At 40.3% G+C, this 23,200-nt stretch overlaps 1 protein-coding gene across 1 annotated transcript in view; it reads right to left on the bottom strand.

The window, feature by feature from the left end:
* Positions 1–22,974, bottom strand: part of drd4-rs (dopamine receptor D4 related sequence) — a 28,956-nt gene extending 5,982 nt beyond the window's left edge. Inside the window, exons 1-4 of the mRNA XM_036575503.1 lie at positions 22,654–22,974; positions 7,370–7,528; positions 5,201–5,478; positions 1,199–1,311 (exon numbers count right to left, since the gene is read on the bottom strand). Of these exons, the coding sequence (XP_036431396.1) occupies positions 1,199–1,311; positions 5,201–5,478; positions 7,370–7,427 (449 nt within the window). The 5' untranslated portion in view covers positions 7,428–7,528; positions 22,654–22,974. The remainder of the gene's footprint in view (positions 1–1,198; positions 1,312–5,200; positions 5,479–7,369; positions 7,529–22,653) is intronic.
* Between the last annotated feature and the right edge of the window lie 226 nt (positions 22,975–23,200).

The following is a 23,200-nucleotide window of genomic DNA, read 5'->3' as shown; positions in this document are numbered from 1 at the left end:
ACAGACACATAAACAAATAAAAACTAAACATCACTAGATAGCATATGTGTGTGCATGAGTCATTCTTTTTGAGTGGCAGTGTAGGAAGAATGTTTAACAACATGAATCACAGCAACTAAAGTCCTGAACATACTGACTGTGTTTTCTGGTTATTGATTATAGACAGTTTTGTTGCACTCAAGCACACAAGCTCAAACCAGACAACAGTTTCTTTACACACAGTGATTCAAAATCTGGAAAAAAATATTTTTCTCTTGGGTTGCACACCAAATATTGGGCACCAAGGATAGTGATGTAGCTGAAGTGTTTATTCTGTCTTACTCTATCCTCTGTTTTTCATTCACGTGTGGCAGTTTGTCAGTACAGAAGAACAGTAAAATAAACACATCTGATTTTGCAGCAGTGTAAAAAACGCCAAAGCTCTTATTTAGCTTGAGAGATTTTGTTTATTCATGTAATTAGCACTGGTTAAGTTGGCTTCTGGGTAGGACTCAGTTGTCTTGGGAATCACAGTGTGTGCAGCTGAAAGTATTTTTTATATCCTTAAATTTGTGGATTTTTATCTACAATTATCTGTGATTAAATGGTCTCCTATTTACACTTTTAGAATTAGATTTCAAACATTAAATCCCAGAGACATGCAGAGACTATTAAATATTTAACACATCCAACAAAGCCTGCTTTTGTAGTGCCTCTATGCCCTGGGAGCTCTTGAAGTGGTAAAATGTTGTTTACTGCATGTGTGGAGGTAGAGTGCTTTGCCTGGGGTCGTGCTTGCTGGGTGGCTTCATTAGAGGAGTTTAGTTTCACGCTGCGCTCAGGAGGCAGTCCCAGCGAGCAGTGGCCGTATTTAAGCACTGGCTTCTGATTCACCATCTTACTTCACCGTAGGGAAGGCGAGAGACCACCGAGCAACTGCTGAATGTGCGCAAAATTAAATTTTTATTCAGATGAAGAAAGTGGCCCAATATCTTGTTGTTTACGCTGTTATTTTTGTCCTCTGAACACACACAGAAAATGCCACACTGGTTTTGTCATAGATAAACAATTTTTCACTACATTTTTCCAGTTTTTACTAGTGTGAGCATTCAGAAGCTTTGGTTTCTTCTAACCTCTGGTGCTAGAGCTCTAAAGATAAGAACAGTTTGTTAAAATGTTCCAAAATAAGTTTTCCAGTGGGTGTTTATACTCGTCTTACCTGTCGACACTGATAGCGCAAAGATTCAGGATGGACGCAGTGCAGAGCATCACATCCATGGTCATCAAGGCATCACAAATATACATGCTGAGAGTCCACTTTCCTCCAAGGAACTAAAACATACACAGTCATTACCAACAACATATCCCACACTGTCAGACATACCTACAGACACAGAGGATATGATGCTGTTATCAGGACATCCTGTTGCAATGCCTCTCTTCTTTAAGTGCTCAACTGAGCATAGAGTGTAGTTTTTCATGACCCTTGGTTTCAGATTAATTGACCTTTCCATGTTCCACCCACAGATGCATTGTTTTATATCCATATGTCGTGAGGCTGGACAGGCTTTACAGAATGATGGCAAAAATTCATTTGAGCCCAAAGAGAAATGTAGTGGACAGCTTAGTTTTTATTCACATTGGGCTATTACAGTATTTGATCATAGCTGCTACCAGTGACGTCTCTGGCACAGAAAGCCTGGTGGGGCACAATAAACTGTAGGGGCAGCAGCCGACTCGTCAATGAAACTACACACAAACCTGATCCAAACACAAACACACTCCATCAATGAACCTTGAAACCTTGTTATACAGCATCACATTACAAATCCAAAGTTATCTAACAGTATTACGATCACTGTGGTCTGCAACTACATATCCAAAGCAACATATCAGAGCAGGGAAACACATCGCTTTCCAGGCATTATGAATAACACGCCTTATAATAATGCAGAATGACTCACCAGAGACGTTCACTGCTTGAAAAGAAAAGCTGCACAACGATCTTTCATCTGGGCAAACTCGTCAAAAACTTTTCCACCAATCCATGAATGAATTCAAGTGATGGCATAGCAGGGGCAGGCAAGGAGAGCAGAAGAGTGTTTTTAGCTGCACTCGCAGTTAGCCACGTTTTTCTCTTGAACCTCTCTGGATTGAAGGAACAGTTTTTGTCCTTTCCAGACTGAATGATGTTGAAATCCTCTGGCTGGTGTGGTCCCAGACATTTAATTTCTCATCTCTGCTCTAATGGCAGGAAACCAAATTTAACTTTTATTACATTTTCGACTTGACTTATTATATTGCCTTGTTATTATGAGTGGCCATCGCAACTGATGAAGAACAGTGGTTAGCTGCATAGCATCACCCATACCATAAATGACGTTACTAAACGTCTGGACATATGTAAATTTATAATTTTTTATTGGCTGCTCTCAGCATGGCACCAATGTGACCGGGCCCCACAGCTGGCTATTGAAGGCGCTTTGAATATGCGCAGAGTGTTTTTTAACCGTTCACTCGGTTAGACAAACGCTGACGGGCCGGCCTTATGCTCACCAAATGAAGACTGCTAGGAGAAATAGGTAGCCTACTGGCATTTACACAACATGTACAGGAAAATATTTGGAATGTATTGGACAGCACTACCATTGTGATATGTAATATATATATATATATATTTATATATATATATATATATATATATATTTATATATATATATATACACACACACACATTTTGTTTTTTTTTCCTTCGTAACTAACATTGTTGCAAATATATTACGTATATTTATATACATTAGTTGTTATACTAAATTGTTGATCATGTCATGCACTGCTCCACAGCAACATCTGGTGGGGCCAGGCCACACCGGCCCCTAATGTAGAGACGCCATTGGCTGCTAGATAACATTGATTAAAATGCTATGCTACAGAGCTGCACTATGTACTTGTAGCTAAGCAAAATTGGACAAGTTGCAAACAACAACAGCATAGAATCTGTCACCGTGCTAACGTTTGGCCAGCCGCAGTGCTAAGAGTCTGACCCTTCATACACATACAAAATAAAAACCTTTTGAAATTAATATTGCACTCTAAATATAGATACTTTTTACAAAGACTGAATTACAAGTAAATATTCAATTTTAGGTGAAATGGGCTTTTTGTCAGCATTCTGTTCAACCTCACAACAGTAGCTACATAAAAATGCATTTGTGGGTGAAACATGGGTCAGCTGAAAAAACGTATCGATGGAGGTGAGTAGAGTAAAACTCAAACACTAGTAGAAGTGTTGTTATGTTTGTGAAGTAATAACTCAAGGAAAAGTGAAATTCTTCAAAAACATATTGGGTAAAAGCACAGAAGTGGCAAGTGACAAAACTGCTTGAGTAACTTCTTAGTACATCTTACTACATCTATCAGCATAGGAACTGAAGTTTGTTAGGCTCTACTCTTTGTACACTGTTAGAAATAAAGGTTCTGTGCAGGTACATTTTTCACGCATCTTGGTGCAAACAACATAAATGTAACGTCAAAGGTGCAACAGTGGTTTTAAGGTCCCATTGTGTACCGTAAATAAGTTTTTCCCAGGTGAAAAGTACACATTTGTATCTTTTCCTATCCTAATGTTTTAAAACAGAACAATAAAATAAAAAGCCTGGAGACGAGACGGGGGGTGTGGAAAATATCATTTCAATGGATTATGGTACAATTATGTTCCCTGTCTAAATGTACTGAGATCCCAGTGACAAGAGCGGTACTGCCCTAGTGACAGTTTCATACCTTTTATTCTGAGAGTGTAGTGGTTTAAAATAAAATGCTAAAGCAAGTGAGAGGAAAGAAAGCACTGATTATTATAAAAAAAACAGATTATTTCCTCACAAATATACCTGAATGGAAGTAAAAATATTATCATTTAAAAACACTCAGGATAGTACAAATATATAAACATGTTACTTGAGGACACGAAAAATGGAGAATAATGAAACCAGTTACTACCCATCTCTGCGTATGGGGATCATACTGAATTTGATTCGCAAACTTTGCACAACCTTCCTTAATGCAGAACGTCAACAGTAAAACAGAGATATTCTCTGCGGAAGATGACTTCACAGTGCAAAAAGTCAGTAAATGAGGTGTTGTCAGGGGATCTTTCAAGAAGTTACAGCTCTTCTCCTAGCGTCTGAAAAGCAGACAAATATAGACAACACAGCTCCTGAAGGACTCACTTGTTTTTGGGAAGCCTCCAACCACATAAAGATCTTTTTTAAAGCGAGGCTTCCCAAAAGTATTATTAACAGTAACTCTGTGTTAGATAACTGAAGTCAGTGTAAGGTGAGGTAGAGATCTATCATCTGATATTTAAAAGAGGCTTTTGGGCAACTTTTTGAAGTGCAGTTCAATAAAGGTGAGAGACCACATTACACCATCACCATGATCAAACAGTGTTACATCCGCTACAGCGCAAGCCAAAGTTTGGACACAGCTGATTTGTGGAACGTCTTGAAAAGCATCCCTTCATGAAGCTGCTTGAAAGAATACCAAGAGTATATAAAGCTGCATGAGGGCAAATGAGGCTACTTTTTAAAGAATACAAGATATTACATTGTTTTGATTGAAGCTTTTTGGTTGCTATGTGATTTCATGGCTTTTATGCTTTCACTATTATTCTGAAATACAGTGGAGTCCAAAAGTCTGAGACCACATTGAAAATCTGATATCTTTTCCAGTTAAATCTAGAAATAAGCAACAGAAAGTTTTAGAATCTTGAAAAAGTTATAACAGAGAAAATGTATGACTAATAAAATGAATAAATATTCTGCACTATTTCTAGATCACTATTCAAAACGAATCGAGTTTTAAGCAAATTTGTGAAATCGATCATGTTAAGGCCTTTGTACATGAAACACATTGAAACACATGTTCAGCCCACTCTCAGGAAGTCCATGCCAGCTCGAGTGCGCAGTCATTAAAGCAAAAAAGGGACTTAGAAATTCTAAAATCTAAACTCTAAAATTCAACATTCAACATTTCTACTTTTCACTCAAATACAAAATATAATCATTTACACCAGTGGTCTCAGACTTTTGGACCCCACTGTATCCTTCTAAGAGTTGGTGTGTCCAAACATTTGGCTGGAAATGGACCTAGAATCCTGCTCATAGGTGGCAATAACTTGAAGTAGTGCCCTTATCATTCACCACAGGACATATCCTGCACTCACCTCTGAGTACACATACAGTGGCAGGACTAGAACTGCCAACAGCAAGTCTGCCACTGCCAGGCTCACGATAAAGTAGTTGGTGGCAGTTTTGAGGGACCTCTCAGTCAGTACGCTGAGGCACACAAGCACATTGCCCAGGATTATGATGAGGATGAGGGGCACGCCACACACCAAAGCCAGGTAGTTGTACTGTTCATGGGCCTCTTCCAGCCCATCGCTGGGCGTCACATTACTGGCCATGGTGCCCCCGGATTCTGACGCTGGCCTGTAGTCAACATCTGTGGGGGAGTTTAATAGGGTTATGGAGTTGTGTGAGCGGTGTAATGAATGAGTGAGTCTGCATGGTTGTGTGTTTGCATGTCTACCATTGCTGGCAATAAACAAACAAAACATCAACAATATATTTTGGCTGTGAATAGAGTTTTAAATTCAATTGGGATGTTTGCAAACATCTGACAGCTTTATAGCAACTCTGTCATTGTGAGCAAAGCAATATGTCTCTGTTCTAAAATTAATAACGCTAATGGGCAAAAATACGTTCTCATGTGAGGTAACCGAATATTTAGCTTCAGATGGCTTTTTCTGAGAGGCCAATGCTCCACAGATGGATGCTCTATTAATTATGTAATATTTATAAGATAGTGAAGTAAGCTGCTAGTTTAGCTGCATGGCTAACTGCTGCACAGTCACTGCAGCCGCTATAATTCTTACATTTTCAGTGCAGGTGCAGCCACTCACCTTAGCTTATAGTGACAGCGGGATGTCACTGGAGTAATATTAAACCAGGTGTCTCAAATCCATTATAAGCTCTGCCTAACCTTGGGGTGCAGGTCAGTTTTTGTTTGAGAAAGAGAGAGAGTTTGTTAAAAAACTAATATATAATATATATATATAAAAATAAATGCTGACGTGCTTTGTAACTTCAGCTTGTTTCAAAATGACTTGCTGCAGTAAAACAACCGAGCTAAAGTGACTGGCTATTAGACCAGAGCAGCTAGCTCAAACAAGGAGAGAATGTTCATCTGGTCCTGTTTGTATATACATATGTACAAATAATGTTTTATTCACTTTAACGCTGAGTTATAATGGGGCCTTTAAAAGGCTACAGTAGAGTGAAATCTACCATTGTCTCTGCTGTGTGTGATTTACTGAGTAACCTTTGCAGTAATTTCTGTACAGCTTAAGTGTCCTGGTGGTTAGTTGAATTATGAAATCACCACTGTAACGATAGAAAATGCCTTGTTTTTTGTAATATGTATACACCGCAAAACCCTGACAGAGTCAGGCATGGTGTTTACTCTCCATTTTCATAGCCAAAAAAAAAGAACATGATTTTTGGAGATGTTTCTGAGAAAACACAAATATTAAAATATATTTCATTGTTAGTTTCATTCACAGTTTTAGTGACGTTTGCACCATCATGCAATACAGTTAATAAAAACCTGATAAAATTGGCCAATCAGGAATTATTTTAAGCTACAGATGTGTTTAATCTAGAGCTGCTCTGTCCCACCTTAAACAGTGCAGCAGTTACATTCTGGTGCCAACAAATTTTCCATTTCGCCTTAAATGCTACAGCAGTTAAATTTGGGTGCGTTTAGGTGCCAGAATGTAACTGCTGCACTGCTTAAGGTGGAAAAGATAATTTGAGTAAGTAGCTTAGTTTAGCCCTGTCAGCAAGTTTAACAAAGTACTAAAGGGACGCTAGAATAAATTAGTAAGTATCATTGATGAGGTGTTTTTTTTTCCTTAATGTTTTGACTGAGTCTTGACATTTGTGGTCCAAATTGAAGCTCTAATAGCTCTAATAGTTGCGGTTCGCCATTGCATTGTACAGTATGTTTGCATTATTACACTGGGGGTACTGGAGTATTACACTGTAGAGAGCTGAATGGATATGATGTAAATATGGACAAATGAGACGTTACAGCTGAGAAACGCAGCCTTCTTCGGCTGCATCCTTGGCTTTTGAGACACAGCTGTTGTGTGCCGATGATATACATTGTAGCCTTAACACTTTGTCTCTCTCTCTCCCTCTCTCTGTCATCATCAAATAACAAATGGTCCCATTTGATGTTCCTTCACTTCCAAATAGAGGACAGATGTATTCCCACATTGAACCACTCTGGCAGATCATGGGTGCTGTTCTAATCTCTCCTCACTGTATACCTTGAGAAAGTCCCATAGAACGCTGCGCTGGGTGCGGCGTGGTCGATGGCGTCAGCATCCACGGGGCTCGTGTTCCGGTTCCATGCGGCAAACATCCAGGACGTGTTTTCAGTGCACGCGGCTGCCATGCTCACACCTCACTTCTGGAGGCAAACGCACCTGTGGGAGTAGAAGAGGGGTGATAATTGAAACGGCTGCCTCGACTGTGTACAGGCACAATCTGCATCACTGATACCGCGTGTGAAAACAAGGCTAGAAAAGAACTGCGAATAGGATGTGTGCTCGACTTGCTGTTTTTGGAAAAGTTTGATTGCAGTTCACTTCAAGTTTTTAGCTCTACAGTGTCACAGAGATGCCGTAAGTGTCATCACTGCTCTTGCTAAAAAAAAAGGATCGAAAAAAGAGGTGTGCTTAATCAGGCAAGGTTCTTAGTCACTCACAGCCATGAAGGGACCAAAGTATTTGAGAAAAACAAATACAATTTGGCAGTTTTTAATACAAATATTGTATTAAAATAAATATTGGCACAGTGAAACTGAAATATATTTCAATCCATCATATGACCTCTGTATACACTTTTGATTAATCTGTGCATGCAAATGTCCAAAAATGGACTGTCTGAAATTATAGGGGGGATTATGGACTTTTCTTATTTTTTTAGCAGGCTTAGTTGTAACACCCTATTAAAACTGGGGATGTGCACAGGTGTTTGAGTACTTGGTTAACCACTCGAGGTGCCAGTATTCAAACACTAAAAATTCCTTTCTAATCGTGTAAAATATGACAGTTTTATGAGTAAATATATTAGACTTCGCTACTACAGAAACGAGTGCCTGAATGTGAGTGCATTGCCAAGAATGTGTCATTAAAGACGTGACTGAGGACGTGTTCTGGTGTGGCTTTTTTGGCTAACTAGGTTAACTACTCTAGCTGGTGTGAGGTCCAGAAACAGTGACAGTATATTTCTCTGACAAATAACATGTTGGTACATTGTCCACTGAGGATAAAAGACCTCATGTGGAAGAAGATGAGTCTCATGTTGTAGAGCTAATCAGTGTCACTTCCATTAATCACCCAACATGAAAACATATTGATTTCTCTTGTTTTTAAATAAGAAAAACTTCAAATTTTAACCCCCAGATATGTCATCTAAAAAGTATGCCTACAGCTGAATGCTACTTTTGGTCAAATTCCTTTTTTTTTCCCTTTTGCACATCCCTAGTTAAACTTAACCATGCCATATGGAGGCTGTACTTTAGCCTGGTTAGCTCTGACTGTGCTTTGTTGACATGCTTCGAAATGGTACTTATATTATTTTAATGGTATATAATATATGGTATTATAGACACCAACAATGAAATTAAAAGGATTACAGGTGTGAACTTTATACCGATAATTGAGAGTGATTATACACACTCAATAATCAGTATAAAAACAGTCTTAAGAGTCCATCTTGAGAAATGTCTGTCTGATTGCTGTCAAAATTCTCAGACGATGTTGCTATGAGAATTTGACTAAAAGCATGTTTTCCTGGAACCTGTTTACTACTATCCATGTTTTTCCTCATGTTCATTACCTGCTGTCCTCCATGTTTCATGTCATCAGCAATAACCTCATAATTTCTTTTTTTGTTTGCTTACATAATTTGAAAATGTCAACTGCCCTTTACACTGCCTAAGTAGTCTCTTTCACAAAATCAATAGAAATGGTTCAGATTTACCTGAAAAAAAATCTCATATATTAACGTTAAGAACATTCTTTTCCTCTCCTATGAACTTTTGGAGAGGTTAATTCCAACAGCGGTAATACTCTGTAATTCTGTTATCTACTCTGCCTTCTGTGTTTAATCAAGCTTAAAGCTGTTCCAGTGTACTGTTGTTCTTATTGGTTTAAACTAGGTGGTATTGTAAATGATGCGTCTTTGATGGCGTCTCCAGAAATAGCATTGTTGTTATGATAAGCCTCTGAAGTCGCTGTTTCCTGTGAGGCAGCGTGGAGAGGGGGATCAGAAGACGCTGGTCGTCTATGAGAGCGCGCCGTAGCACCGTTTGAAATTCTCTCCTCTCTCTACTACAGGTGAGGGTTGCCATGACACCCAGCGGTGTGCGTAGCGGAATAAAAAGAGAGGCACTTGTCGACATGCACATAAATAAAAATCCCAGACGCACCGTTTCCCTCCTTCACATGAGGCGGCTCTGCCCGCTTCTCCTAATCAGAACGCATAATTGAGAGAAGTTTTTTTTTCCTTTTCTGTCAACACTTATAAAGACTAGGAACATCCTCTCTCTCTCTCTCTCTCTCTCTCTCTCATTCACCCTCACCTTTCACTCTTTCTGTCCCCCCCCCTCTGTCTTTCTCTCTTTCTCCCTGTCCTTTTACATCTCTCTTTCTTGTACTCTCTCTGTCTGTCTTCCTGTTTATCCCTCTCTCTCTTTGTTCTCTCTTTCTATCTCCATTGTTTTCATTCTCTGTCTCTCACTCTTTTTCTCTCTCCCTATCTCTGTGTGTTTACATCTCTTTCTTTTTGTACTCTTTCTCCCTCTCACCTTTCCTCGCTGTCTACCTTTTTTGTTCTCCGTCTCTCTCTCTCTCTCTCTCTCTCTCTCCCTCTCTGTGTCCCTTTCTCATTCTTTTTCTCCCCTGCCCCGTCTCTCACTCTGTTGGTATCTCTCTCTCTCTCTCTCTGTTTCTCTCTCCTCCCTTCTTTTTCTTTGTTTCCAATCTTCTCCCTCTCTCTTTCTTTTATTTCTCTCGCTGTCTCACTCTTGTTCTCTTCCTTTTTTCTTTCTTTCTTTCTCCCCCCTTCTCTCTCTACCTCTCTCTCTTTGTGTCCTTTTCTCTTTCTTTTTTCTCCCCTGCCCTGTCTCTCACTCTCTCACACCCTCTCTCTCTGTTTCTTTCTTGCACTTTTTCAATTGACTCTCTCTCCTTTTTCTTTTATTTCTCTCCGTCTTACTCTTTTTCTCTTCTTTTTCTTTATTTCCCTCTCTCTCTCTCTCTCTCTCTCTCTCTCTCTCTCTCTCTCTCTCAGTTCTACCCATCAAAGCCTAAACATAAGGTGTCCCAAATGTCATTTGATTTGAGTCTGTATTATCTGTTTGATATCCTCTGTGTTTTAAAGGCCTCCCTCATTCTTGCCCTCAAGCACCATCGCCGACACTCGCAGTTTCATCACTGCTGTTCACACTCCTCTTCACAGCTCTTCCTGCCTGTTTAACTGTGTAGATTTTAATTGAAATTTAAAAGCTTGTCTGCGAGGCATCTGCTTAATCCCCTGCTGTCCGAACACAAACACACACACACATGCACGCACGCACATACACTCCCCCGATGCGTCCCTGGCACTCGTCAGTCAGGTAATCCATCTGTACGGCTCTTGTACCCAGCGTTCCGCTGTAAATGTCACCCCGAGTGGGATCGCAGCGTAACAGGAGCGACAGGACGAAGGCAACGTACAAGAACGGAGCATATTAAAAAAAACACCACAAATTGCACACAGGGTGAGATTTTTATCAGGATCAGGATGTTTGAAGCTGCTAATAAAACAACACAAATCCTGAGCAGCACACAGTTGGTCTTCTCAGAGGTAAACAAGGACATCCATTTTTGTCCAGTGAAAATAATCACGTTAATAAACTTTTAAATACCACGGTGGCCACGTAAGCCAATTGCAAATGTTACAAATCATCCCCACCTTCACGCATGAGGGCTTTTCCATTGTGTTCACTCAAACGTCTGTTCTCTGATTAGAGCCGCTTTATTAGCCGCACACACTGATTCAAAACCTTGTTTTTACTGCGAGTGGGGCTGGATGCCTGCTAATCTCATCTACGCAGGTACTCTTCAGAGAGCCGGATGTATGGACGTATGCAGAGGTGGATAGAAGCTGGTTCCTTTTACACAGATGTATGTATTTATATACGCATCTTTACTACTGGTGAAGCTGTTTCTGGTAAAAGCTTTCACTTCCACTTGAATCATTATTTTAAGGATGGGCTTTTACTCTACCCAGCTCTGAGTGTTAGCTCAGAGAATTAAATTAATTTTATTAACTTAAAATTAACTTGTTTTTCTGTCGTATTTCATACTGCAGGCAGACCATTTCAGCACCCGGACTCTTCTTCTGCGAAGCCATGCTGTTGTGATGGATGCAGTGTGTGGTTTAGCATTGTCTTGCTGAAATATGCAAGGCCTTCCCTGAAAGAGACGCTGTCTGGATGGGAATATATGTTATTCTAAAACCTCTATACACTGTTCAGCATTGATAGTGACTTCCCAGATGTGTAAGCTGCCCACACCATAGGCACTAATGCAACCCCATACCATCAGAGGTGCAGGCTTTTGAACTGTGCACTTCATAACAAGCTGGATGGTCCCTCTCTTCTTGAGTCTGCAGGACACAGCATCCGTGGTTTCCAAAAAGAATTTCAAATTTTGATTCATCTGACCACAGGTCAGTTTTCCATTTTGCCTCAGTCCATTTTAAATGAGCTTTGGCTCTGAATCATTTTTCCAGCTTTTTCTTGCCCCTGTCTCAACTTTTTTGAGATGTGTTGCTGCCATCGAGTTCTAAATGAGTTAATGTTTTTAATGAAATGGTAAAATGTCTCACTTTCAACATCTGATACGTGTTCTATGTTCTGTTGTTAATAAAATATGGGTCTATGAGATTTGGAAATCATTACATTTGCGTTGCATTTGCAAATCATTGCATTTACATTTATTTACATTTATTTACATTTTACACAGCGTCCCACCTTCTTTGGAATTGGGGTTGTATTACTGAATGGTTTTCACTTTCTCCTTTAAAACATTTTCAGAAAATGTAATCATCTTTAACTGCTCCAGAACAGAAACCTCAATTTTACATCTCTCCTACTGGTTAATAACTTCCAAACTCCCAAATGATTTTGGATCAACATCATGTCTCTTTTTACAAAATCTCTATGGCATGTAAATGGTATGCTTGGTGCTTAAGCTATAGATTAATTTGGTTATCAAGACCTATAAGTAGACAGTGGGCCTTGTGAGAGTTGGTGGTCAGTGACAGTAGCCAGTTGTAGTGAGGGGAGAGGTTAAAAGGATAGTCATCAAGCCAGACAGTTTTATTAGCTGCAACTTGTGTAAGCTGGCAGCCTGTGCGGTGTCTGCTCAGATGTAACATTTCTTTGAAGCTGTAAATTTTAAGCTTAAAACCACAAATGTTATGCATTCAAAGAGACTATGTGCTGTATTCAATTCACATAGCATGTCTATGCATTTTTAAACAGGGAACACTATTGACAGCATGTAACACTGCATTTGGACTTACTTTGATCATAACCTATAAGTTATTATCCATAGCCTGTGTGTGGACGTGTCTACACCAGTACAAACACACCTAACAGCTTTCCAAACCTACGATTTTATTATATTAGGCCTACATACGGTCTGTGTACCTGGAACGGAATTGAGCATATTTTCACTTCTGGTCTAACTGGTTTGAGAACGTTATAAAACAGAAACATTAAAATATTGGTTCTGCTTGGAGTGAACCAATTGTTTTTTTCTCTTTTCTGTGCCATGCCCAGCACATACAGATTTCCTGCTCCACAGGCTCTCTAATCGGCAGCCAGACTGCAGAAAGAGCCAAATCAGCCACATTCCTCTAGAACAGGAACAATGAAGAGTGGTCAAGGTAATTACAGCCCTCCTTCTGTCCCTTGTTACTGTTATTTATAATTATAGCCCTCCTTCTGTCTCTCATTACCACTCTTCCAATCAAAGCGCAGCAGGTCTGAGCTGGAACTGCTTCTCACATGGCACTGCTCATTCAACAAAAGACATAGCGCACTTGCAGAGTGTGAAAGGAAAAGTGACTAAAGCCATTGAAGGGTTCAGTTTTGTTCTAAAGAGTAGCAGTACTGTCAAACCTTCAGCAAAGCGCTTCATGTGTGAACATTTTGTAGAAAATCGGACCATGTTACAATTTTCCCTGTCCTGAGATGGTCAGAGAAGTCGAGACAGAAAGTGTTTTTCACCATTAGTCTTTTGATTTATGAGGAAGCGCTGGAGATATTCGACCAGGCGGTGGCCTGTGACATTTCCTTTGTAAGTCTGAATGTCTTTTTGAAGATTTATAACAACCTGGCTATTGAGCGGAGCCATCAGGGCCCCGACAGGCAGAGAGGTGGGGGAGACATTAGGGACAATGCAGTCTCTGGTGGGAGGCAAGGGAAACCATCAGGGTTATAGATTCCTGGGTGGATGGGGGGTGAATTCATGTGGATGTTGGTTTGTATGTGTGTGAGATGGATTCTGATATGCCTGTGAGGGCACTGAAAGGGTATTTGTGTCATGAGACAGCAAGCTTTTGCTAGCCTTTTCAACATTCCCCTTTTATAGATGCTCAGTGGGGATGGAGAAGACAAGAACCTGCCAATGTATGTGCGTCTGAGGTGTATGTATGAGCACCCCACGGGGCCACTAAGGAGTGCTCGCACTAAAATTTAGTGACCATACACTGCCTGGAACGAAGATACTGTACCTTAAATATGTTGGAGTCAAGACAGGGTGTGTGGAATCAGTGAAACTTAAAAAATGTAACTGTAATGGAAAATGATAGTTATGTTCCCTAAATAAAGACATACCCTTGAGACATTTAGTACCTTTTTTTCTGAGTGTAGTACTGCGCCTTAGTAAGATGTGGGAATGAGATAATTAAGTCATGGCCATGGCCTAGTAAGGCATGGGGACGAAATCCTAATGCATGTCCATGACTTAATTATCTCATTCCCAGGCCTTACTAAGTCATGGCCATGCATTTGTAAGGCATGGGAATGAAATAATTAAGTCGTGCCCATGACTTAGTGAGGTGTGCGGACAAGATCCTAATGCGTGGCCACAACTTAATTATCTCATTCCCATGCCTTACTAAGTCATGGCCACGACTTAATTATCTTGTTCCCACGCCTTACTAAGTCGTGGCCAAGCATTATTTTTATTTATACGGGATGTCACCAGCAAGGCTCCGTATAACGAGCCCCCAGACTCTGTTACCACCTGGTTTTGAGTCATGAGAGAGTAGATCTGAAGATACAAATAGAAGTTTGCCTGTGGCCTGTTTCTGCAGCAGAATGGAATTCAACTCTTTCAACTACAACTCTGATATCACATTAACTAGAGCACTGTTGGCTGCCTGTGTCTGAAACATTGTGACTCTGTGTTGAGCTGCTAGTGAGCAATGATGGGTTGAAAGGGGAGGAGTAAGAACCCCCTACTGTAAAAACAATTCACATCTCTAAACAAAGATGGCCGTGCTGAGATAAAATGGACAGTACAACTACAGTAAAATATTAAAAAATAGCATTTAAATACAATCAAACACCTCAATAAATGTTGACTTGCTGACTTGCTTGCTCACCTACAAAGATGAAAGTCCAATTGGTTTTGTAAATCATACACATTCCCATCTAAAATCTATTCCCGCAACTTTATTGAAGTAAACAGCTCAGTTCTGACTGAGGGACCTCCAGAAGAGGCACAAATTGCTTTCGTGGCTACTGTGAAAATGAGTTAATCACAAATCTGAAAGAGGATAATTCTGTGATATTCTCTGAATATTCTCCCTTCGCTTTATCACCCCCTATCCTCCACCAGCCCACCATGTTCCTGTGAACCTTTTCACAAAAAGGGCTGTATCCATTTCCAAAGTATTTGCACCTCCCTCTGCTTATCTTGCTTCCCGTTTCACAGAGACAGTTTAGATTCATCAGTTTTACTCCTATTTTGCAGACCAACAGTGACACTCCATACAATATAAACTAATGGAGTCAGGCTTGTTAAAACCTGCATCTCAGTGGCGACCCTGTGTGCATGAAAAAAGGCTTCAGCACACACAAATAGATCAGCTGTGAGTGTATTTGCACATGCAGTATGCATAAGCGCCACCACAAAGATTTTGTAATTATGGCTATTTGTCTTTATCAAGTGTGTGCTGGTGTGTGTGCTGGGCTGTACAAATGACAGAGCACACTCTTCATGACTGGAATGTAACTTCCAGTCAAAACCCCCATCAAGTACGATCTATTCATTTTTGAGCATCATGGGGGGAAAAGGTGAAATGCATGTATTTTAATGAAAATGATACAAAAGCTCAACAAGTAAGTATAACAACATCTTCAGTGTTTAATGTGTCCACACTTTGCCTTTATTACAAGGTCACTGCTTTACAGGAATTAAGTTTTTTGTTTTTCAAAAAAATCTTATTTTTCAACATCTCCAAAGTTCTGTCTTAGAAGGTGATTGCACATTCTGCTTCTCATGATCCAAGTAATCCCCAACACATTCAAGCATGTTTTTTTTCTGTTTTGTCCAGTTTGTTTTCTCATAAACAGCTTCTTTACAGCTACACATCCTTTCAGACTCATAGTGCTGAGTCGTTCTTCTCACAGTGGAAGGATGGACAGAAACACCTGTGGATTTTTCAGACCTGAAGCAAGAGTGGAGCTTGATTTTCTCGTCTCCCTCCAAGATAAAAGCTTTAAATTCTGTTGATGGTGACAGTTTTGGTGGTCTACCAGGTGTTGCACGGTTGTTAGCATATCCAATATTATACTCAGTCAACGTGTTCATATTCACTTAAGTGATCAGATAATGTGAAACTCTGGGTCTACATGACTCAGACAGTAATTGGATTTCTGCTTTGCTGCCAGCCAGTAAACTCACAGAAGAAGACATGACGTAAACATAATGTGAAACTCAAACTTTACCTGAAATATAAATGTAAATATAAATATAAAAGTCCTTCATTTCTTCAAGCATGTCATTGGTTTTAGCATCGCTCCAAAAGCGTTTTACTGTTTAACTGAGAAATACGAAAGAAACCTGGGGAAGAGTTTCACATGTACTGAGAAATCTGATTACTGAGCTAAAATCCAGCACTCTTTATCAGATTTCTTAATCAGATTTCTAGATCAGAGTATGGTGTTCACATGACCATTTGAATAATCAGATAACTGCAGAAATCCGATTATGATTGAATTATTGAGTGCGTGTAAACTCACTCAATGTTGGATGCTTCTATGTGTGTTAAATATATGTTTACTATTTTTATCTGACACAAAAAAGAATAACTTGGATTTGATCTGCATTTTGACCGGAAATTGAATAAACTAGAGGGAATCTCTGATTTTTACAACACTGATTGACTGATGTGTTAAGCTGCATGAGTCTAAAGGATGTCATGTGGTGATCTGTATGTGTGTAACATATGAGCAATTATATGCATGTGGCAGCACTTGCTGTCCATCCATCGATTACATCCTTACATCTCTGTCCCAGAGGTTAATGAAGGGCTTTCCTAGCATAATCTAGTAAAGCTTTCCTGTCATCGGCTGCTGGCTAAACTAAACAGTTATAAAGAAACTGTGAGAAGAATTCAGCTTCATTTATTTTCACGCTCACACATAGGCACAGTCTGACATCAATAAAATCCGTGATTAGCTCATTCTCCATCTTTCAATCAAAGCAAACTGCCGTGCTTTAGCATTGATCGTGCCATGTCTAAGATCAGTCAGCGGCTTCTGTCTTTCAGCGTATTTATTAGTATTCAGAACACATTTAATTTCCATGATAAACAGAATGAATGCATTCGGTGGTGTGTGTTCACAGGGGCTGTTCTCTACATGTGAAGATAGAGTGGTGTATAGACTTCTCATGGCAGTGGAGGTGTTGGTTGTATTCTGCCATTGTGTGTAAACGGCAGGCAGGAGATTGTAATGAGATTTTAAAGAGATGTCTGTTTGCACCAAACAAGGGAAATTTCATTAACGTGCCAAGAGCTATAAACTCTTCCGCGGACACCACCGCCCCACTATCGCTGTCAATTCAAGCGATTAGTAAAGTTAGAAGAAGGAACAGAGGAAGACACGAGAGACTGAGCCAATTCCTGAAACAGAAGACTGTGAGGACAGTGACAGTGATGAGATGAATTGAGAGATCAGCTGCAGGAACAGCGCCAGCCTCAGTCAGAGATGAGGCCAGCTGGAAGATTGTAGCGGGTTGCGTATTCTCAGAAGGTTTGCATGCATGTTAGCTATGGCGTTTACATCTTCATCTGTTTTGGGTATTTGGTGTTTATGCTGGTTGTGTAGGTATGCATCTCGGTGTTTATGTGCTTTGTTTATGGTTTTAACCCTCTTCTGTGGAGGTTCTTTAAAATTTAAAACTAACATGAATCGGAAATCAGATTAGCACATATTTTTTATTTGCTTAACATGACGCATTTCTAAAGCATGACTTCAGGCGGGATTTATGGATGGGATATGATTTTGATCTTTCGGGATTTGATTGGATCATGAAAAGGGGGCTTTCCAAAATGAACATGGAATCAGACCCGGACACCAGTCTGCAGTTGGTTGAAGAGGACTACTCGCCTTATGCAACACCTTGCATTGTAGGAGGGGGACAAAATCGGTACTACAGGAGATGCAGGAGGAGGGGGAGGGACAACATACTGGTCAAAGTGCATGTTGATTTTCTCAGTGAAAAAAGGTTAACACATCCTCTAGAAAGAAAATGCCTGCACATTTTAATGCACAATTACTGTTTATTTGCTGAATTTAACACATTGGGGGAAAAAAACTAAAATGCAGTATGTGCAAATTTTATTTTATTTTTTCCAACATTACATTCAGAAGCTTGTTTTCCCTTTAACAAAACATGTCATTTCAACTTTTGCCCATGACTGTATAATGTTGCTTCTCCAGTGGTGCATAGCAACATAATAAAATGTCAGAAAAAGAAACAACAATGTAGTCTTTGTAAGGATATGATGAATTGACTTTTAAAGGGTTTTCACACTTGCACGGCATTTACACAGTTGTTCAAGAACAATACATCGAAAGGTTCATCTAGGGAACCAAAAGTGGTTCTTTTATGGCATCGTACCAAAGAACCATTTTATTTTTAAGACTGTGAGTATGTTTACCCTGGAGCAAACTTGGCAACACCCTCAGGCCGTTATCTTCACTGTTAGAAGCTAATCCATTCAGATTTCAACGGGAATGTCAACATTAACATGAATGTTCTGAATGTCTCTGACTTGGATTTGAGGGAATCCCCACCGCCATATTAAAAACCTTCTGATTCTCCAAATAGGGTTAAGAATTCAGCAGGTCCTTCAGCCCTTGACTTGACTTGAGTGAGTCTACATAACTATAGGCTTCATGCAGTGCCATATCCTGGAATGCATTTCGATTTTTCATCAAAACCTTATGGTGAAGATAACTTGACAAGAATGTGTATGAGTTTATGTTGAATTGACGAGGTTCAGTAGCCAATCACAGAAGATATATATCTTTAACTCATATTAGACAGCATACCAATTGCTAATGATTCCAGTTAACCACAATTCCTTGAAACTGAAGTAAATCCTTGCTAACATGAACTAATGTGACGTGTGTAGGACAATGTTAAAGCTACAAAGTTTGGATGGTGTAAGTAGGAAGTCAGTGCTAAAAAGAAAATAAACTGAGGGTAAGTCTCTGTTTTTGTTTTTCTCCCTAAGCATTGTTTGGTGGTTGTAACGAGCACCTGCTGTGCTGCTGTTAGTGCTATCCGTCTGACTGCCCCTTAACTTAGTGGCTGCATGTGTACACACACCTACACATACTCAATAGCACAGCCACTGGCTAAATAAAGTCCCTTGCTCCAATGTGGCCTCGTGCTGGAGAGAGCCCTTTCACAGGCTCCACATGTGACAGCCTTTCATGCTGCTTCTGAACTCCCGCATTCGACGGCACAAGCTGCTGCTGAATTACAAGCAAACTCAGTCGCTCTAGTCTCTTCCACAGGGAACTCTGCGATTGTGACGAGATGAGCGTAGGTGTAAACTGTTCCGACATAGTTGTTTTTCTTCATTTTTTCTTCGCTCTCTATTGTTGTCTGAGTTCGAAGACAGGCAGCCCAGTTTTACAGAAACGCCAGCCCCTCCTTCTCAGCACGAACGTGGAAGATGGATTTGACAGATTTAACCCTGAGGGACTGACTATATTCTTGAAATAGCATGTTCAGTAGCACCTCCTCGACCCACAAGCCCTCCACCCTTTGCTGCTCCCAAGATGTGAAGTAATTGTCTTTACCACACCAAATCATGTGAAGTGGCAGGCAGGAAAGGTGGGCAGGACATGCCACCATAGGCCTCAAAACCATAGCAACCTGTGGATCCCTCTGTCAGGTGGCTATAAGGCTTAATGAACTTGTTTCTCACTCTCCAGGTGCCAGGAGAACCATAATTGCGCAGCATGGTGGAATGAGAAGGGAAAACAAAGGAAAATTAACGCCACATGATTCCTCAAGGCAAGTCACTGTGAAAGAGTTTTTTGAATTGCCTTTGCAAGTAAGTGTGGATGATGCCGTTAGCTTATATCTATTCTTATCTGGGTACTTCAGTTTATTTTTACATTAATTGTATCATATAAGTATGCTATGTACTGAAGTGCTATATGCGATTACGTGAAACTTGCGCACACACAGCTTGGATAATTTCCATAGAAAAGGACTGCCAATAGAATGGGATGCTCTAACGTCTCCTTGCCCAGTGCCAAGTGTCAGCTAGAGGGTTATAAAGCCCCCCAAAAATTGGGCTGTGGGGCAGTGGAACTGCGTTCTCTGGAAAGATGGACCTCCATCCAGTACTTTTGGGATGAGTTGGAGTTGCATTTGTGATCCCGATCTAATCATACATCATCAGTACCTGACCTCACTAATGCTCTTGTGGCTGAATGCAGTAAAATTATCACAGCAGTGTTCCAACATCTACTCTAAAGCTTTCTCAAAAAAATAAAGGCTGTTACTACAACAAAGTGGGACAGGCCTAGACCTAGGTTAAGCTTAAGCGTAGACAAAAAAAGAATTTCCAGTGGTGATTCACCATTGACACTGCAATTTAGTTCAAGATTAGGCTTAATCTGTGTCCAGGAAACCTGTACATAGTGTTTAGTGAAGTATAGCTGATGAACTGCAGAGTTTTTTAGCTGTGTTAACTATTACTTGTCAACTTTTTATATATATATATAATATCTTCTCACAGGTACATCAAAGTCAATTCCCTCTACCCAGCATGTCAGCAGCACCAGTTTGATGCCGCTGACGCCTGCTGTGCAGTGGAAAAAGGACTCAGCTGTTCTGCCATTCTTTCACCCATTTCAAATGTGAGCCTCAGCCACAGGGCACAACTGTGCATTCACCAAGCCTTGCTTTCTACCAGGTGCACCATTTAGGAGCTTATTTATTAGTATTTATTAATAGTCTTAATTTCCCAGTCTCACTAATATGTAAAGCTGAGGCAGAGACGCCACAGCTCCCAAGAGCTCTATAAATTAAACCTAATTGATATAATAGGCCTAATTAGCTGCATGGTGATGGAATCCAGGTGTCACCTTTATATGTTAGCATTGGTGCACTTAACAGGGAACTGCTCTTGTTCATGGTGGAACAGCTGCCATGCTCTTCAGCTGCCAACAGAAGTACCTGTCCGGGCTCCAGACACCAGCCAGTGATTTTGGTCCGGTTCTTTTGGACCATGTCCACTGTGTGAGGTTCCAAATGACTAGAGATTAAATAGCTCTAAATGAAGCCCCAGATCAGCTGTGAGCAGATGGGACAACAGCTGCTTGTTAAAAAGAGCAGTTTCAGAGGAGCGATGGAGATAAAAAGCAACCCATGTCAGTGCGTGCCCCGTGGCCAAGGCCCGTGTGTGGGTGGGCGGCAGGTTTCGTTAGTGGGTCAGCTTCCCCTGCTTCCAAGACCTGTGATAATAAAGCTCTAGCAATAAACTAGCTGTGTAGATACCACGTGAGTGTCGAAGCGTTGTTTGGCCGAATTCTGTGCTGAGGAAGAGGTCAGTGGTGGGGGAGTGTGAACTTATTAGCTGTGATTGCTTACACACTGTGGAACACAGTATACAGGATAAAATATGAAACTTTAAGACGCAAATGCTGCCAGTTAAACATTTGGACACCACTACTCATAGAAGGGGCTTTCCCCTTTTTACTATTTTCCACTTTTTGGAACTATAGTGAGGACAACAAAGCTGTGAAATAACACATATGAAATTGTGCAATGACCAAACAATGTTAAACCAATCAGTATCTTGTATTCAGTACAAGTTATTCATTTTTTCAGGAGATATTTATGAGGAGATTAGAAGTTACAGAGAAAATGGAACTCTTAGAACTCTTAGACCTGAGAAAATCAAGCTCCACTCTTGATTCAAGTATAAAAAAAATCCACAGCTGTTTCTGTCCATCCTTCCGCTGTGAGAAGAACAACTCAACACTATGTGTCTGAAAGGATGTGTGGCTGTCAAGAAGCTGTTACTGAGAAAAAAAAATAGATTTAAAAAAAAATTACAAATCAAACAAAGAACAATGGACTGACCACTTCAGAGTCCAGACCTCAACATCACTGAATGTGTTTGGGATTACTTGGATTGTGAAAAGCAGAAAATGTAACCAACATCTTAGACTTCCTGCGGATAATCCTGCAGATTCCTTTGGAAAACTTAAAGCAAATCTTCTAAAAGGAAAGGAAGCTGTAATAAAGGCAAAGCATGGACCGTTGTTTTGTGGCTTCTGTATAATTATCTGGTGGACAACTTATATGTACTTAATGGCTGTTAGTTGGCTCTTATTTCATTGGCAATCAAGAATATTCCTCTTTATAAAAATGCCTTTAAAATGATTAAAAATGCATATTCAGTTCAGTGTGTCTGAACTTGACCAGCAGTTTATATTCACTAATGGTCAGTGGATCTGTCCACCTGTTACATGAGCAAAGAAAGCAAAGTACGGTAATATAGAAATGTAAGTGATGAGAGCAAGAGCACTGTGCCATTTCTGCAGTTAATTTGTTGATTTTTTTTGTTTTGGCTACTGGGTAAAAATGTACTGTGTTTCTGGAATGCCTTTGGAAGTTTAGTCTTCAGAATGTGAATGGAAACAGTTCAAATTGCTTGTAAGAACAAACAGAAAAAGCACTTTCTGCTCTGATTGTTAAATTCTGATTACGTTGACCTCATCCATATTTATAATATTTTGTTGTCATTTGCATAATTTAAAAGGCAACAACGTTTCCATCTTTTCCTTAAAGAGGTAGATGTGACCGCCGGCTGTTCTTTTAATTGGCTCTTTTTATTTGTTTCCTCAGGATTTGTATTTGTAATTACTTGACAAATACACTGTTATATCAAATATAAGGGTGGTTTTAGGCTAAAGACACATAAAAGAATTAAAGACACTCACCATGAAGTACAGAACTTTAGGGTTGAAGAGGAGCATCACAGAAAATCCTTAGAAATCCGTTTTGAGTGAGCATTCCTGCTTCCCGAAGGTGCTTTAGCCTGGAGGTCAGAGCAGCATGTCCTTCTGCTGCTCCCTCTGTTCTGACCTCTTATCTGGCCGCTGGACTCCTCTCTCAGCTCCACTCAGCTCTGCTCTCCCCTCCTCTACCTAGCGCTCTCGCTCTGTCACACACACACACACACACACACACACAACACACACACCAGTACGGCAGAAAGTTTCCTGAGGCTGCAGGTGTCTCTCTCTCCTCTTCTCTGTCATCCTGCGTTCATTATGTGCTCGGAGGAGCTCAGAGTGTGCTCTCCACCTCCTCTCTCCAGCTGGGTGCAACTCTCTCTCCCTGTCTCTCTCTCTCCCTCCCTCTCTCTCTCACACACTCCTCTTACTTTCTCTCTCCCTCTCTCTCTCTCCCTCTCTCTCTCTCTCTCTCTCTCTATATATATATATATATATATATATATATATGTATATATTATATGTGTGTGTG

This window comes from Colossoma macropomum, unplaced genomic scaffold (assembly GCF_904425465.1).
Source record: "Colossoma macropomum unplaced genomic scaffold, Colossoma_macropomum, whole genome shotgun sequence".
Taxonomy (NCBI): domain Eukaryota; kingdom Metazoa; phylum Chordata; class Actinopteri; order Characiformes; family Serrasalmidae; genus Colossoma; species Colossoma macropomum.
Note: the sequence above shows the minus strand (reverse complement) of the source record. Positions and strands in the feature narration are given on the sequence as shown.